Here is a 14,010-nt window from a genome sequence, read left to right as displayed (position 1 = left end):
GCAGTACCGCTGGTGCTATTATTCTGTAGGATTTAAAATCAGACATGGACCTTTGGCCACTGCTGCCAAAAAAAGAAAAACAGACAGCTCTGTGTGAGAAGTGGGGTAGGGGCTTACAAAAATTTTCTTTTGGATAGTTTTCCCTTCTACATATAACATGCCCCTAACAAGCACAAAAACCCAGCTCCCAATGCTGATCACTAGAAATATTAAATTATCAAAATTAAAAATAATTTCCCCACCTACCACAAGATACTACACAATATTACAAACACAGACACATGGGAAATAAACAGGCAGTAGAAAATGTACAACAGCTTTGGTGTTATACAAAATAACTTCCAAAAATGATTGACAGTGAAGCACAAAGTTCATGTTTTCTTACCACAGAGACTCCACTGGTGATTTCTACTTGCTTCCTTTCACCTTCTGGTAAGGTATGGACAGCCAAGAAAGACAGAATGTACAGCTTACTGGTGAGAGCTGCCAGGACCCGTGGCACTGGGTTCCAGAAGTCATTAAAAAGTCTCCCTCTGCCCGACGGCTCTGTGGCACGCTGCCTGTCAAGATCACAGCAGGTCCAAAATAAAGTGACAACTAGAATTTAATAAATTAATATACATTTTGTTTAAAGATGTACAATGCACATTCTGTTTAATCCAAAGTTTCGGGGTATCCAGGAACTTCTATTTACACATATACAGATCTCAGACAGCGGCGATGTCAGAAGATGCAGAAAGGGCAGCAGAGCCTTCCACTGCTGCGCTCCAAAGGCCGAGACACAAGTCAAATACATTTAACTTAAAACAATGCTGAGAGATCACCAGGAAAGTCTCCAAAGAGAGAAGTCCACAAGAAAGGACACGTAAAGGCAAGGGAAGATCAAGGTAGTTGAGAAACTGCTTTATTCTTGGGACGACGCTGGCGGTGGAGGAGATGTGCCTTGCTTGCCTGATTTCCGCTCGTAATTCACAAGGCGCTGGCCCACCAGGTATCTAGGTGTAAAAAAGGGAGGTTACTCTCTCATATATATGATTGACACAGACAACATTCTTCTTAACAGTGGCAAGGGGTACATACATTCTTTTTAATGCCAATCCAATCGCTTCACTCCTACTTAAAACCCTTCCACGGTGAGGGAAGTACGGGGAGAGTCTAGAGCAAACACCTGCACAGGCAACAAAGGCAGGCCGGCCCTCACGGCAAGTATGGGGTGGCGCGGAGTGTCGGGAGCAGCAAATGTCAGAGGCCCCAGCGGGAGGACTTACTCCCACTGTAGAGCGGAATCCTCACTCACCAGCTCAGCTAGACTGAACTCAAGCAAGGGACTTATCTGTGATGGATCATATTTTACCAAACAGTTTAGTGGCTCTGTCTGAGGAAATGTATTGGCAATATCATCAGAAAGTTGGGTAGGGAGGAAAGCAGGGCCTAAAACTCTCTCCTTGGAGAGAAAAGGAGAGATCAAAGGACAAAGATGTGAATAAGGTCAAAGGGGTGACGGTGTGGAAGTGAGTGTATTATGCTAAGAAACGGGAGGGGGAGCGGTCCAGGCCCTGGATTTCCCGTAGCACTTGGCAGTGACTTTGCTCTCTCTCTCCACGATGGTTACAGTAACCTGATGGCCTTTAGCTGCACGAGGGATACAGCAGCACTAATTCTTAATGTAGGCTCTGTATTTTTATCTAAAACTAATACCGTGTCAAATAAAAGAACATCTGAAAAGACACCGACTGCTATTTGGGACTCTTGCTATCTACTGCTACACCACTGGCGCCCTTAACACAGACCCCTACTTGCATGTTAAACACCAACGCTCCCAACCACTCTGCTCCAGTCTTTTTCACCTCTATTAAGTGACAGCTCCACAGCTCCAGGTACTCAGGCCACTGAGTCCTCGATCCCACTCTCTTTCACATCCTATATCCAAGCTTTCAGGAAATGCTGGCAATTCCACTCAAAATATATCCAGAATCTGAGCACTTTTCCCTCTTTTATCACACTGAACACAAAAATTAAGAAATGGGCTATCTTCACAAGAGCAGCCAGAGCAACGGAAGTCTACACTTACTTGTCATTTTTAATATGTTCATAAAGGCGCTTAAACTGGCGGACCTGGAAGGACAAGATGCCCATCAACACCACAACCATCAATAAAAAGGGATAAATCCGCCGGTGAACCAAGTTTTGCATTTCCGCAGTGACACCTGCAAAAACAAAAACAAAAACTCGTGAGTGTATACAGAAATAACAGTGGCAACGAAGTGTGTTCTTTCTCTAAGAAGCAGGGACTGGCATGAAACTCGGGATGACATTGAAGGAGGCCAGGAATGGGGCCGGCCTGGCGAGGCCTCAGCTAGAGGCAGAGCTGGGTAAATGATGGCAAGGATCGTGTTTTAAAGGTCACAGAGGAAACAACCCATCGGATGCTGATCAACAGGAACCGTGAGAGTTGGTCTTTAAAAGGCCACTGTGGCCACAGCCTGGCAGCTGCACAGCAGGGACCCAGACCTAGCGAGGGAAGTCGGTGGGGGGCAGGGATGACCTCATCTGCACCTGCACCACTGCCACCACGGGCACAGGCCCCAGAGGCGAGGGACAGAGCCCGGAGGTGAGATCAGGGACCTGGAAACACCTGAGTGTGGGGAGCAGAGAAGCTTGGGTGATGTGGTGACCTCTCAGGTTCTCTGAGTTATACAACTCGCCGGATGAGGAGAGAGGGAGTTTAGAAGAAAAGGATTCGGAGGGGGAAACTGTCCTTTCCATTCTGAACATAAGCTGGGTTTAGCCCAATGAAAAGATAACGTCTTGCTAGCTGCTGGAAAGTCACACCCTAGCATCACTTCTCCTTTTACGTTAAAGAAGATTTCTTAAAAATTAGTAACTTTTTCTTAATTTTATGATTATAAGATCATAGCACTTCTATGATCTTATAGAAGACAACCTGGAAGATATCTGTTCCTATTTTGGGGAGATTGTAAATGTCAATACTTTCTCCCCAGAGAGAAAAAGTGCGCTGAAGAGCTTTGTGACCCACCTAACGTTGTCCCAAGTAATCAAATCTAAGGAAAGTGGATTTTGACACCACCGCACCAGCTGGATTTGTATTCACAGGTAAAGCAGTCTAGCTACTGACAAGAGTGCACCAACACACTCTCCAGCTTCCTGCCAGCACTACTCACCGAGTAAAGGAACGACACCAGATGCTATGACGTAAGGGACGCACAGGGAAAGCAGAAGCACAGAGATCACTGGGGCTGCAAGTTTGCGAATGATATAGTGAAGGTCAATGTTCCGGATGCCATTTGCATAAACCTGAAAGGGGGGCAAGGGAGCATGGAAATTAGAACATTAAGACTATAAAACAAATTCCTCTGGGTTGACAGAGTAACTTCTACTGAGCCAATTCCACATAGACTTGACTCTACCAGTCCTCCAAATTTCAAACTAATTTTCCAAAGTCAAAGCAAATTCTGAATGCCAACACGGGAGTGGCGGCCACAAGTTTTTTAAGAAATGCATTTCTCCACCACACTGTACAGTTCTCTCTGCTGAGGTGAAATGAGACTAACCTACCACCAGCTGTGCACTAACCCACGCCAGGTGGCATGCAGAGAGGCACTGCGAGGTGAAGGAAGGGAAAGCGGCAGCTTTACTGCCTCAGCACTGTCACACCTTTTTCACTTGGTGCTGACCTCAAAGACAGGCTGGCTACTCCAAGCACATTTTCTAAGTAATGAAAGTAAGTATCAAAATCTGTTCTGTCGGCTATTTTGGACAGAAATCTTGTTGAAATGAATGATTACACCGCCAGCCTTATTATGAGACGCTCCCGCGGTCATCACCGCAATGACCCGTGACCGGAGACTCTGTGGCTCAGCATGGCTCTCAGGTGCTGCACAGCGAGGATATTTCCAAACAGCTCTGCTTTTTTTGTTATAATTTTTTCCTTCCTTTCCCTGTATACATTCCCTTCATTAACTTTGGTTTGTCTCTGCTGTAAGCTTAGAAAACACAGAGGATACACAGCATTCCTGCCCTGGAAGTCGGCACACGTGCTGATTTTTGCGTCCACTATGGACAGGCTCGGGGTGCTTTAGTTAGGGGTTTACCATCCGGTGAGTTTCAGAGCAGCGGATGAAACGCACGGCCACATCACACACAGTGCCACTCTCGTGAAACAAACAAGTAAATAAAGGTTATATATGCTCATTAAAGAAAATGCAGACATAAACCGTCCCATAAGTCAAACATGGTCACTATCACTCCAGCCTTTTCCTAAAAACTGACTTGCTGACCTGCTCAATCACGGTCTTCAGCCACCACTGAGGCCCCATCAGCGTTATCGCTGCAATGATCTTCGCATGCAGGACTCCAAGTGCCCAGTCCTAGGGCAATAAAAACATTTATCTAATTTTTTGGTTTGTTTTTAGCAATAAACCCAGCATACAAACTATATAAAATTTTCTTATTTCAAAACAGAAGTCTTAACAAGATCGATAACAATTTTACATTAGATTAACATATGCTGGAAAATCCGGAGTATTTTCTCCCATCAGTTCAATGTTCCTATCAAAAATCATTCTTGTGTATCTTTCAGGGATCTACGTTTTCCCAAGATTAGTAGTAAAAGTGTGGACATTAATGGAGGTCTTAACACACAAACAAACAAACAGAACAGTGTCATGGTTTCCTTTCACTACACTATTTTTACCAACAATAAAACAAAGTTCAATTTCATTCTTTTTAACTGCTGCACTAAATTCCAAAGCAGATATACCTGGCATTTTATTTAACCATTCTGTACTGGACATCTAGTTGCTTCTGACTGTTTCTGCCATTATAAAAATCACCTTCAAGTCACGGAGTCTTCCCAAGTGAGGCCCCAGGTAATACAGAGCAGAGAGGGGTTAACCCGCCCTCTCTGAATTTCTGATCCACACACTGGTGGCCCCAATAAATGGTAGTCTTTGATACTAAGTTGCTCGTTATGCAGCAGTAGTAACTGAAGACCCATCAACTTACACCTGGTGGGTTCAGCACTCATAGGCGTTGCTTGGTGGAATCAATCTGTTGACTCCCTCAGAACAATGACTTTCTAATTGTTATTTAAGCCTTTACTAGCTGATACTGTTCTGTTAAAAAAACAGCTTTCCATCAGTCATCGATGCTGTGTGACGACGCTGCAATGAGGTTCATGCAGAAAGACAGCTTACATACTTCAATATTCTCCTTCATTCCTTACGTTTCTCTGCAATTCTGTGAGGACCCTGGACTGGAGGCAGTTCCCTAAGGTGTGCTCTTGCTCATGTGCCTAGGGCATTCCCGCCTTCTTGGAAATACCTCTTCCTTTCTTATTGATGTCTCGTCTCTACTAGGCTGTCCTGACATTATCTCCTACGGAAAACCACATCTGAACCCCCAAGTCAGGTTAAATGCCTCCCGACACAAAGCCACAGCTGCTTCCAGCAGTGACAGCACAGTTTACCTGTGCACATGTCTATCTTTCCCACCAGCCCATGATGGCCTCAAGAACTTCCTACATTATAGTTTGAAATCCACCTAAGTTACTTAGTGCAGAGGTTAGGCACACACTAAACACTCAGGTAGGTATTTATAGTTATGAAGTCTGCGAAGGTTTCCATGAACTCTATGGCCTTGCTGTAACCGACAAAGGTTCCCTCTGAATGCGCATTTTTAAAATAAGACTGCAACTTTGTGGGAAAACGTGCTGTAATTACTGAAGAGAGTAAGTCACTGCTTAAAGTTTTAAAGCCAACAAGAGGAGGAGACCTCACCCTAATCAAAAGGTGAAAAGATTAACATTTTAGTTTATACTGATGAAGAAGCCTAAATGAATAGCGCCATTTTAACCTAGAGAGTAAGGGCTTTTACACAGTAGTTATAGGACCTATGTGTTTAGAAAGCAAAAAATTAAAATATGTTATTTAATCAATATTACAAGGGTCCCTAGAAAAGAAAAAAAAAATCACCTTTCTAAATAAATTGTTTAAATCACATTAAAATAACTAAGGAATTTTATAACCCCAAATCCATAATGAAATATCATGAGCAAAAGAGACAGACTTACCTGCCATGGATAAAAAAGAGGAGTCTGATCCAAGGGAACCCTCAGGGGAGCGACAATGACCAGCTCGAACAGGAGCCCCAGGAGGAGGGGGACAACCCCAGCCAGCAGCACCGCAACGACCAAAGTCTTCATTATCTACAGGGGGACGAGGCTGTGTTAGCAAAGAGTCTAGCTTTCAGCCAAGCTATTCCATTCCAAAGTTATTTTTCTTTTTTCACCCCATGCCTGACAGAATAGAAATCTTACATCATCTACACACATTTTATGTGTTTTGATGAGACTGCTATTAAATACCTAGGAATATTATAATGAAAACATGAAATTAGGCACTGCTGCTATAAAATTATAGGAAATTCATTTTTCTACATAAATTAACCAGATGTTTGTGCTGTTTTTCTATCTCATTCCCAGGAATAGGCTTTTTTTGGTCCAAGAAAAGCTACGGGTCCCTGGCACAACAGCCCACCCACAGGTAGATCGGTTACTGCTGAGGTAGCTGGCATAGAAGGGCCATTAAGATGATCCATTAAGCTGATTGAAGTGGCTCCCTTGGAACAGCGCGGTCCAACAGGACTTACTATGATGACAGGTATGTCCTCTGTGTTGCCCAATACAGTGGCCACTCACACACAGCTACAGGACAAAGTGGCCCTATGAAAATTCAGCAGAACAGAGAGCAAAGAAGAGGCGCAGGGAAAAGACCACTAGGAGCTCCTGACAAAGCAGCAGTCTTCATGGTGGCCCTGGCGGCCCGTGACCCCAGGTAACCTCAGTGAGTACGCGGCTTCTGCTGACTAATAGGGTGTGTGTGAAGACACATCACTTGCTTCTTTACACGCCAACTTGTGGTGACATGATTGAAGACCATATTTAAATAGTAGAATGTCTCACCCCTATGGCTTAAACAGCAATGAAATCCCTTCACTTGGGGCCTCCCTGGTGGTGCAAAGTGTTAAATCTCAGTATTAAGAAGCAATCCACAGCCAATGTAGCATGAGTTCAATCCCCAGCCAGGGAGCCAGCCCACGTGGCACAGCAGACCTCTCCTGTCCCGCCTGCTGCTCCCCACAGCAGTGTGTTTCAGTCACCCTGCCTGTTCTGCTCCCCACTCTGTCTCTGGTGAATCCTCTCACCCCTACTCCTATTCTTATATGCATACATAAATAAATCTTAGTAAGAAAAAAAAGAAATCCCTTCGCTCATAACATACATGATCTCTTATGTTTACAGTTTTGTTTCATTACTAGTATTAAATGGTTGTTAAACTTTCAGTGAAATCAAAACATACAAATTGAGATACAAAACTAGAATTGATTATACAAACAGGCTTACGCAAGAGGCCTAAATATATTTACCAGTCATACTTGAATGATAATCTTACCTTTTTCCCGACAACATCTGTAGCAATTAGGTTCTTTACTAAGAGTATTAACTCATTCCATTACTTATTACACTTTTACGTTAAGTCAAGACAGTCTTGAATTCTAGCTTTAGGAGGAAACTATAATTAAATGAATTCCGTTTATATTAAAAACATGACATGATCAAGTCAAGATTTACATATTTAAATAGTTCAAAATAATCAAATTTTAGAAAATCATTATAATGAAAATTCCACGTCAACTAACTTGGTTTTATATTCTACAGGATATCTTATTCCTTAAAAATACAATCAATCCCCTACGTTTCTACTTGACAAGTATATACTTGACAGCCTTACTGGATCACTTAATAGCATTGTTTTCTTTTAACCTTCAAATACACCTGTGGTTCTTAGAATGAAGCAGAAAGCTACCGTCTTGAAGACCAGTCCTTCTAATTTAAAAAGATCAGCTCTCTAGACGTGATCAGAATAATGAAGAAGCCGAGTGTAAGGATTTAAAGAAATGTTTGGAAAAACATCCACTCTACCCATCAGACAGATCAGTCCTTATGACAAAAACCTACCATGAGGGACCACTCTTTAACTTTCTGGAAGATCACTCTGCGCCCCTGGGGCATCCATGCCACCAGCACGGTCACTGCCCGTATGGTCAGCCAGCAAACGTAGAGGCCACAAGCGGCAGTGTAGAGTTCATGGATTTTGGCAGTCCCCGTCCAGAATGACATTAACCAACGGCCGGCAAATACTGCAAACAGAAAGGCTGATAAATGAGACACATGGCTATACAGAAAGAACTATAATCTTGAGGTTAACGTTCTATTAGTATTTTCATATTGGTAAAAAGACATCACATTTACTATATATCAGTGTCTATGTTTTAAAAAAAAAAACAAACAAACCACAAACTCCACTTGATGAAGACAACCAACACACAGAAGTCCCTGGGGAGAGGTGCTCCTGAAATGGCAAGTCAATTATCTGTTTCTTTGGGGACTGAAAATGCACGCGGGGTTGTTGGTCTCATTGTTTTTATCACCAATTCAAATCATTATGTACATATTAGGACAAAAATGAGGATTTATGTTTATTATTTGTGCTTTTTAAGAACATTACAATAATTTAGACTTTCTTCTACCTGGCTCACTCATCAAGACAGAATACTTGGTTTATTTTAGTAAGTAGTAAGGCAGGAACATTTGAAAGCACAATGATCAAAGAATAACATGGTATTTTTCTTGGGGAAAAAAGTTAAGACTAAGTTACACAAAGAGCTTGGACACAGGCTGAGGGTCGTCTAAGGGACTACTCCCCACGGAAGCCTTACCAATGGGCTCAACAATGTCCCATCGACTCCTCTCAGGCGTGATCATTTGCGTAGTGAGTGTTCTTTACATGGTCACTTCTAGAGAGGCTAGACGACACCAGCAAGAGCCTAATCTCCAGTATCAATGGATTGGTTTCTCCTTAACAGCATAATGAAGCTATAATTTCTGGACACCTCAAAGGACCTAGTGCTGTGCTAAGCACATTCCACACATGATCACATTAATCCCCCAAAGTAGCTACCACCTTCATTTGGAAGACTGAGAAACCAAGGGTCAGGAAAAGCACTTTGCGCAAGCAAAGTCACGCAGGGTGGAGGCTAAAGTGAACTCTTTTCTACGCGACAGAGCTCATGCTCTTGACCACAACCCGTGCTGGCTCCAACATCAAAGGAAATCAGGCCCAAAACTGATATATCACGGGCTGCCTTCAACTTCACAAAATAGTGTGGATTAAAGTTAACTCATTCTTACAGACAAACACATGGATATGTTACATGAAATAAGCACCTGTGCATGTTAATTTGAAGATCTAAAAATCATCACTGATAATTCTGTAGAAATGTCTATGGTGGTATGTATATACCTACTTAAGCATTTTTTATTGTGGAAGGTTTTTGTTGTTGCTGGTTGCTTGTTTTTAAATATTTATCGGCCACCTTCTATCCCACATTTCACATACTGCTTATCAAAAGTGTCTTTAAAAGGACAGATTATATAATACTCTGGTTTCTCTTCAGATCGTATAAAAGGACAGATTATTTTTTTAGTTTGTAGTAACTTATTATCAGCTGGCTGGAGCTGCAGGAAAGCAGCCCCAAGGACATGCGCGCATGCCCTGGGAGGACCTGTGATGCAACAAGTGCAGTGCCCATCAGACAGTGGGTCAGTTAATCTTTAGTGGAATGTAAGGACTTTTATTTCCCAATTCAAATAATGAAACGAGTAATTTTTGTTGACTTTTTCTAACTTTTTTTTAAAGATTTATTTATTTATTTATTTATACAAGCACTAAGTACAGTCAGCACTGGGTACGCAGGAGGGTGAGAGAATTCACCAGAGTCAGAGAGAGGAACAGAACAGGCAGACTGACAAAGTACACTGCAGCGGGCACAGCAGGAGAGGTCTGCACACCATGTGGGAACCCTGACTGGCGGCCGGGGATCAAGCCAGCGCTGCAGAGGCTGTGGGCAGCCTTGCAGCCCAGCACCCAACTGCCGTGCCACCAGGGGAGGCCTGACTTTTTCTAACTTTTTAGAAATATTTCTTTGATGAAAGCATGACAATAACATTTTATAAAAGCCACAAATGTAAAACTAAGTTTCACACTTACATAAAGTCCAACAACTAAGTTTCCTCAGCAATATGCTTACTATCCTGCACCCAAAGATTAACTATACATTGCCATTTCAAGAGCTGTTTATAAGGAATAAACAGCTTAATAGCAAAGTTCTAAATGCCAAAGATCATTCATTATGCAAAACACACAAAAAAAATTTTTTTACTAATTTTAGATAAAATTACAATTCCATTGGGTTAAAAAAAGTGTATTATTTAGAAACCTCACGCAAAATAAAATTTCCCAGTTGCTTTTTCTCAGGTTTAGCACTCACCAGGAAACTTGAGTATTTAGCATAACTTTTACTTATAAATTAGATTATACTGCATTAGTACTATGATCAAGCCACTACTTCAATAGACATTTATGTTTGATAAAAGATATAAATCACCTTCCACTATTTAAGTGGCTAGCACACCAGCATGGTATAGAGTTTTCTAGCTGGCAATAACACTACCGGGGAGGCTAAGCAGGCCTGCCACACTATCACTGGCTTTGAAGCTCTCCCTCACCCCATCACCAGGGGCCTCTGGGAAAAAGGACAAACGACTATATTTAATGCACAGCTTCTTATGTGTTAGATGAAAATACGTTTGGCTGAAACTGAAAGATAAGCATTTGTGAATACCAAATGATAAAAGAAAATAACCTGGCTTCCTGAACATCATATAGTGGCTGGGAAAGATAATTACATGAGAGCAAATGTGACTGATATTGGGCCTTCCTGGTGGCGCAAGGGGTTAACAAGCACTGCACTATGAAGCAATCCACAACCTCTGCAGCACAAGTTCGATCCCCAGGAGGCCAGGGAGAAACCCCAGGGTGCGGCAGACCTCTCCTGTCTCGCCCGCTGTTAGTCTGCCTCTGTTCCCCACTCTGTCTCTGGTGAATCCTCTCACCCCCTGCATCTCTGGCCTGTACCCCAGCTCTTGTATGCATAAATAAATCTTTAAAAAAAAATGACTGATATCAAAAGACTGGCTTGAAATAATGGCTTACATCACACAGATGACATTGTCAAAATTCATATATAGGGCCTCCCCGGTGGCGCAGCGGTTGAGCACTGGGTTGCGAAGCTGCCCGCAGCTTTTGCAGTGCCGGTTCGATCCCCGGCTGCTCCCGGCCACTGGAAGAGGGTCCCACATGGCGCGCAGACCTCTCCTGCTGCCCGCTGCTCCCCTCAGCAGTGTACCTTGGTCCTTCTGCCTGTTCTGCTCCCCGCTCTGGCTCTGGTGAATTCTCTCACCCTCCCGCGCTTCTGACTGTACCCAGAGCTTGTATAAATAAATAAATAAATCTTTTTTTAAAAAAAAAAAATTTCATATATTAGTAAGACAAGGTCCAGGAAAACTGAGTGATCACAGTGCTTCACTTGCAAAAATGAATCATAAATTACATCTTGATTTCACCCAGCTTTACTCTAGAACCCTAAATGGATTCCAGAGTCCATAAAAATGAGGGGAAAACTATTCCAAGTCTGTATTTTTGGAAATATCACATCTCAGCAAAACACCCTTTTAAAACGAAGCCTCTTTTCATGCTGTCATTGGCTAAGAATGAGGATCGGCTCATACCTGGCAGAGTAAGGCAGATGAGGCTGGCGATCAGTAAGGTTACGCACATGAAGACAATCAACAGGAAGATCTGCAAGGCAAGACGTAAAAGCCTGAGTGGGCCACATGAGAGTAACACTGTCTGTCCACCCCCCAGAGCCAGCACTGCCACCCAGGAAAGACAACTGCCTGGAATCTGTACTTCCAGGTTTCCTGCCTTTCACACAGAAAGAAAATTTTATTTTAAATAAGATTACCTTTAATTTGTGTCAAAAGGAAAATAAGTATCTTCATATAATCAAATATATCAGCAAATAAAAATGTTTAAATCAGAAGCATAAAAATAAAGCCATCAATTTAAATTTTCCAGATTAACTGAAATTAAAAATTTTCATTTTATCAAATTCTCAGAAATAACTTCTCACAAAAGGCAAGCTCACTCTAACAGTGTGTCCAATTAGACCTTCCTGTGGAGATGGAAACGTCCACCCTGAACACCTGACAGGAGCCACTGGTGTTACGTGGCCACCAGGCACTTGACAGGGGTCAGTGTGTCGAGTAATGGCAGTTTAAAGACATTTAAGGGAACACGTGTGTGCGTGTGCGTGCGTGAAGTGCCTGTAAGTGACAGGCAAAGCTTCTCATGGCCAGCCCTCCTGAGGCATAACTGACAGAACTGTAACATATTTGGAGTGTACGATGTGATAACATGCATACATTGTCACCACAGAGATGTAATTAACACATCCATCACAATTTATAAATTGTATTACTTTAATTAAATTTAAATAGAAAACGCCACGTGCAGGAGTGGCTCCTCTGCTGGGCAGGGCAGATAACAAGCGCACACCAAGGGAGTGGCAGCAGCGGGAGACCGGCAGTCACCACCACAGCCCTGTCCCTGACACCGGGCACATGCCTCCCCGGGCCCAGCAGGCAGAACTCAACTGGGAAGGACAGACCTCCCAGTCCAAGAGGAGGCTCTGAGGCACTATCAGCTGCCACTGCCTGAGACACCCACTAGTGACAAACCTGTCTGTGACTCTGCCTCCAACCTGGACCAGAAAATGCCTTTTGCAGATCCATGAGCCTCATCTCTCCTGGCTCCTCCCACTGCTCACTGCGCACACCCTGAGGTATGTTCAACTCCCTGCAGCTCCCGGTCACCATGTCTATCCCATGGCTCGTTCTGGCCCATGCCTGGAATGCCCTCCCCAATTTTCTCTCTGCCTAGCCTGCTAACTTTAAAGACTTAGTTCTGGGCCTCCCCTGGTGGCGCAGCGGTTGAGCACTGGGCTGCGAGGCTGTCTGCAGCATCGGCAGCGCGGGTTCGTTCCCCGGCCGCCGGCGAGGGTCCCACAAAAAAAAAAAAAAAAAAAAAAGACTTAGTTCTGACACTACCTCCACCATGAAGATTCCTGAACACCTTCCAAACATATGCTTTGCAGACCAAGGAGTGATGAATCATGTCTGAACACTGTACTAACATAGCAAATGAGGTGAGGGCCAAGACCAGGTCACTGGAGTTAAACAGCACGACGATCACCGGTCCCTTGGGAGGAACAGTTTTGGTACAGTTTAAGAGAAAAGTCTCGCTAGGAGAGAGATGTCCTTAACCAATCTGGTCTTCAGTCTGGCAGATATAAATGTGAGATCACTACTTCTACAGCCTGCAGTATCTGGATGAGGATGAAATGGGGAAGGCGGAGATGGCCCATGGCAGCTCTTGACAGTAGCTGCAGTGTATCAGAGTGTTACCCTCTTATTTGCTCCAGAATCTTTTCAATTGTTCCTTTCAAACGGTGAGGAGCACCAGCGGATGGAACCCCAAATCTATAAACCAGCTCTCAAATTTATAAACTTATGAACACTTACACATATTATGCCGTGTAACAGAGACTACAACACACGCGCTTGTCACGAGACTGGGGGACATATCGACAGAGGGGACTGCCTGCTAATACAACAGCACCACATTTCTCAACATAAATGTGAAAAAACTCGACTTTTGGTTAAGTTTGTATAGTACCTACCCTGAGTGGGAAATTTAAAGGCCGGCGGTAAGGCTGAAAGCCAACAGGCCCTCCCTGCTGGAGTATGGCTTGGTGGGCTGCATGCAGGCCCTCCCCCACCACGGGAATAGCATTGTTATTCCGAGCATGCTGGTTATTGTTAACTTGTTGGTTTGCACTGTTCTCGTTTTCTTCCTGGTCTCCCAATAAATAGGAATGAAGATCCCTGTGTAAAAATTACATCAGTGAAAATTCTCACTACAGATTACAGTACAACAGCAGACACGAGACTTACGTTCTTACGCACAG

At 43.4% G+C, this 14,010-nt stretch overlaps 1 protein-coding gene across 1 annotated transcript in view; it reads right to left on the bottom strand.

The window, feature by feature from the left end:
• Nucleotides 1-904: 904 nt before the first annotated feature.
• Nucleotides 905-14,010, bottom strand: part of MARCHF6 (membrane associated ring-CH-type finger 6) — a gene marked incomplete at both ends in the record, with an annotated part of 61,373 nt that continues 48,267 nt past the window's right edge. The window contains 8 exons of the mRNA XM_084233890.1: nucleotides 905-995; nucleotides 2,072-2,207; nucleotides 3,183-3,315; nucleotides 4,299-4,388; nucleotides 6,092-6,226; nucleotides 8,039-8,220; nucleotides 11,711-11,780; nucleotides 13,723-13,927. Of these exons, the coding sequence (XP_084090016.1) occupies nucleotides 905-995; nucleotides 2,072-2,207; nucleotides 3,183-3,315; nucleotides 4,299-4,388; nucleotides 6,092-6,226; nucleotides 8,039-8,220; nucleotides 11,711-11,780; nucleotides 13,723-13,927 (1,042 nt within the window). The remainder of the gene's footprint in view (nucleotides 996-2,071; nucleotides 2,208-3,182; nucleotides 3,316-4,298; nucleotides 4,389-6,091; nucleotides 6,227-8,038; nucleotides 8,221-11,710; nucleotides 11,781-13,722; nucleotides 13,928-14,010) is intronic.

The sequence above is a fragment of the Talpa europaea genome, assembly GCF_964194135.1.
Source record: "Talpa europaea genome assembly, chromosome: 5".
In the NCBI taxonomy this organism is placed as follows: domain Eukaryota; kingdom Metazoa; phylum Chordata; class Mammalia; order Eulipotyphla; family Talpidae; genus Talpa; species Talpa europaea.
This window is presented reverse-complemented; position numbering and strand designations above follow the sequence as displayed.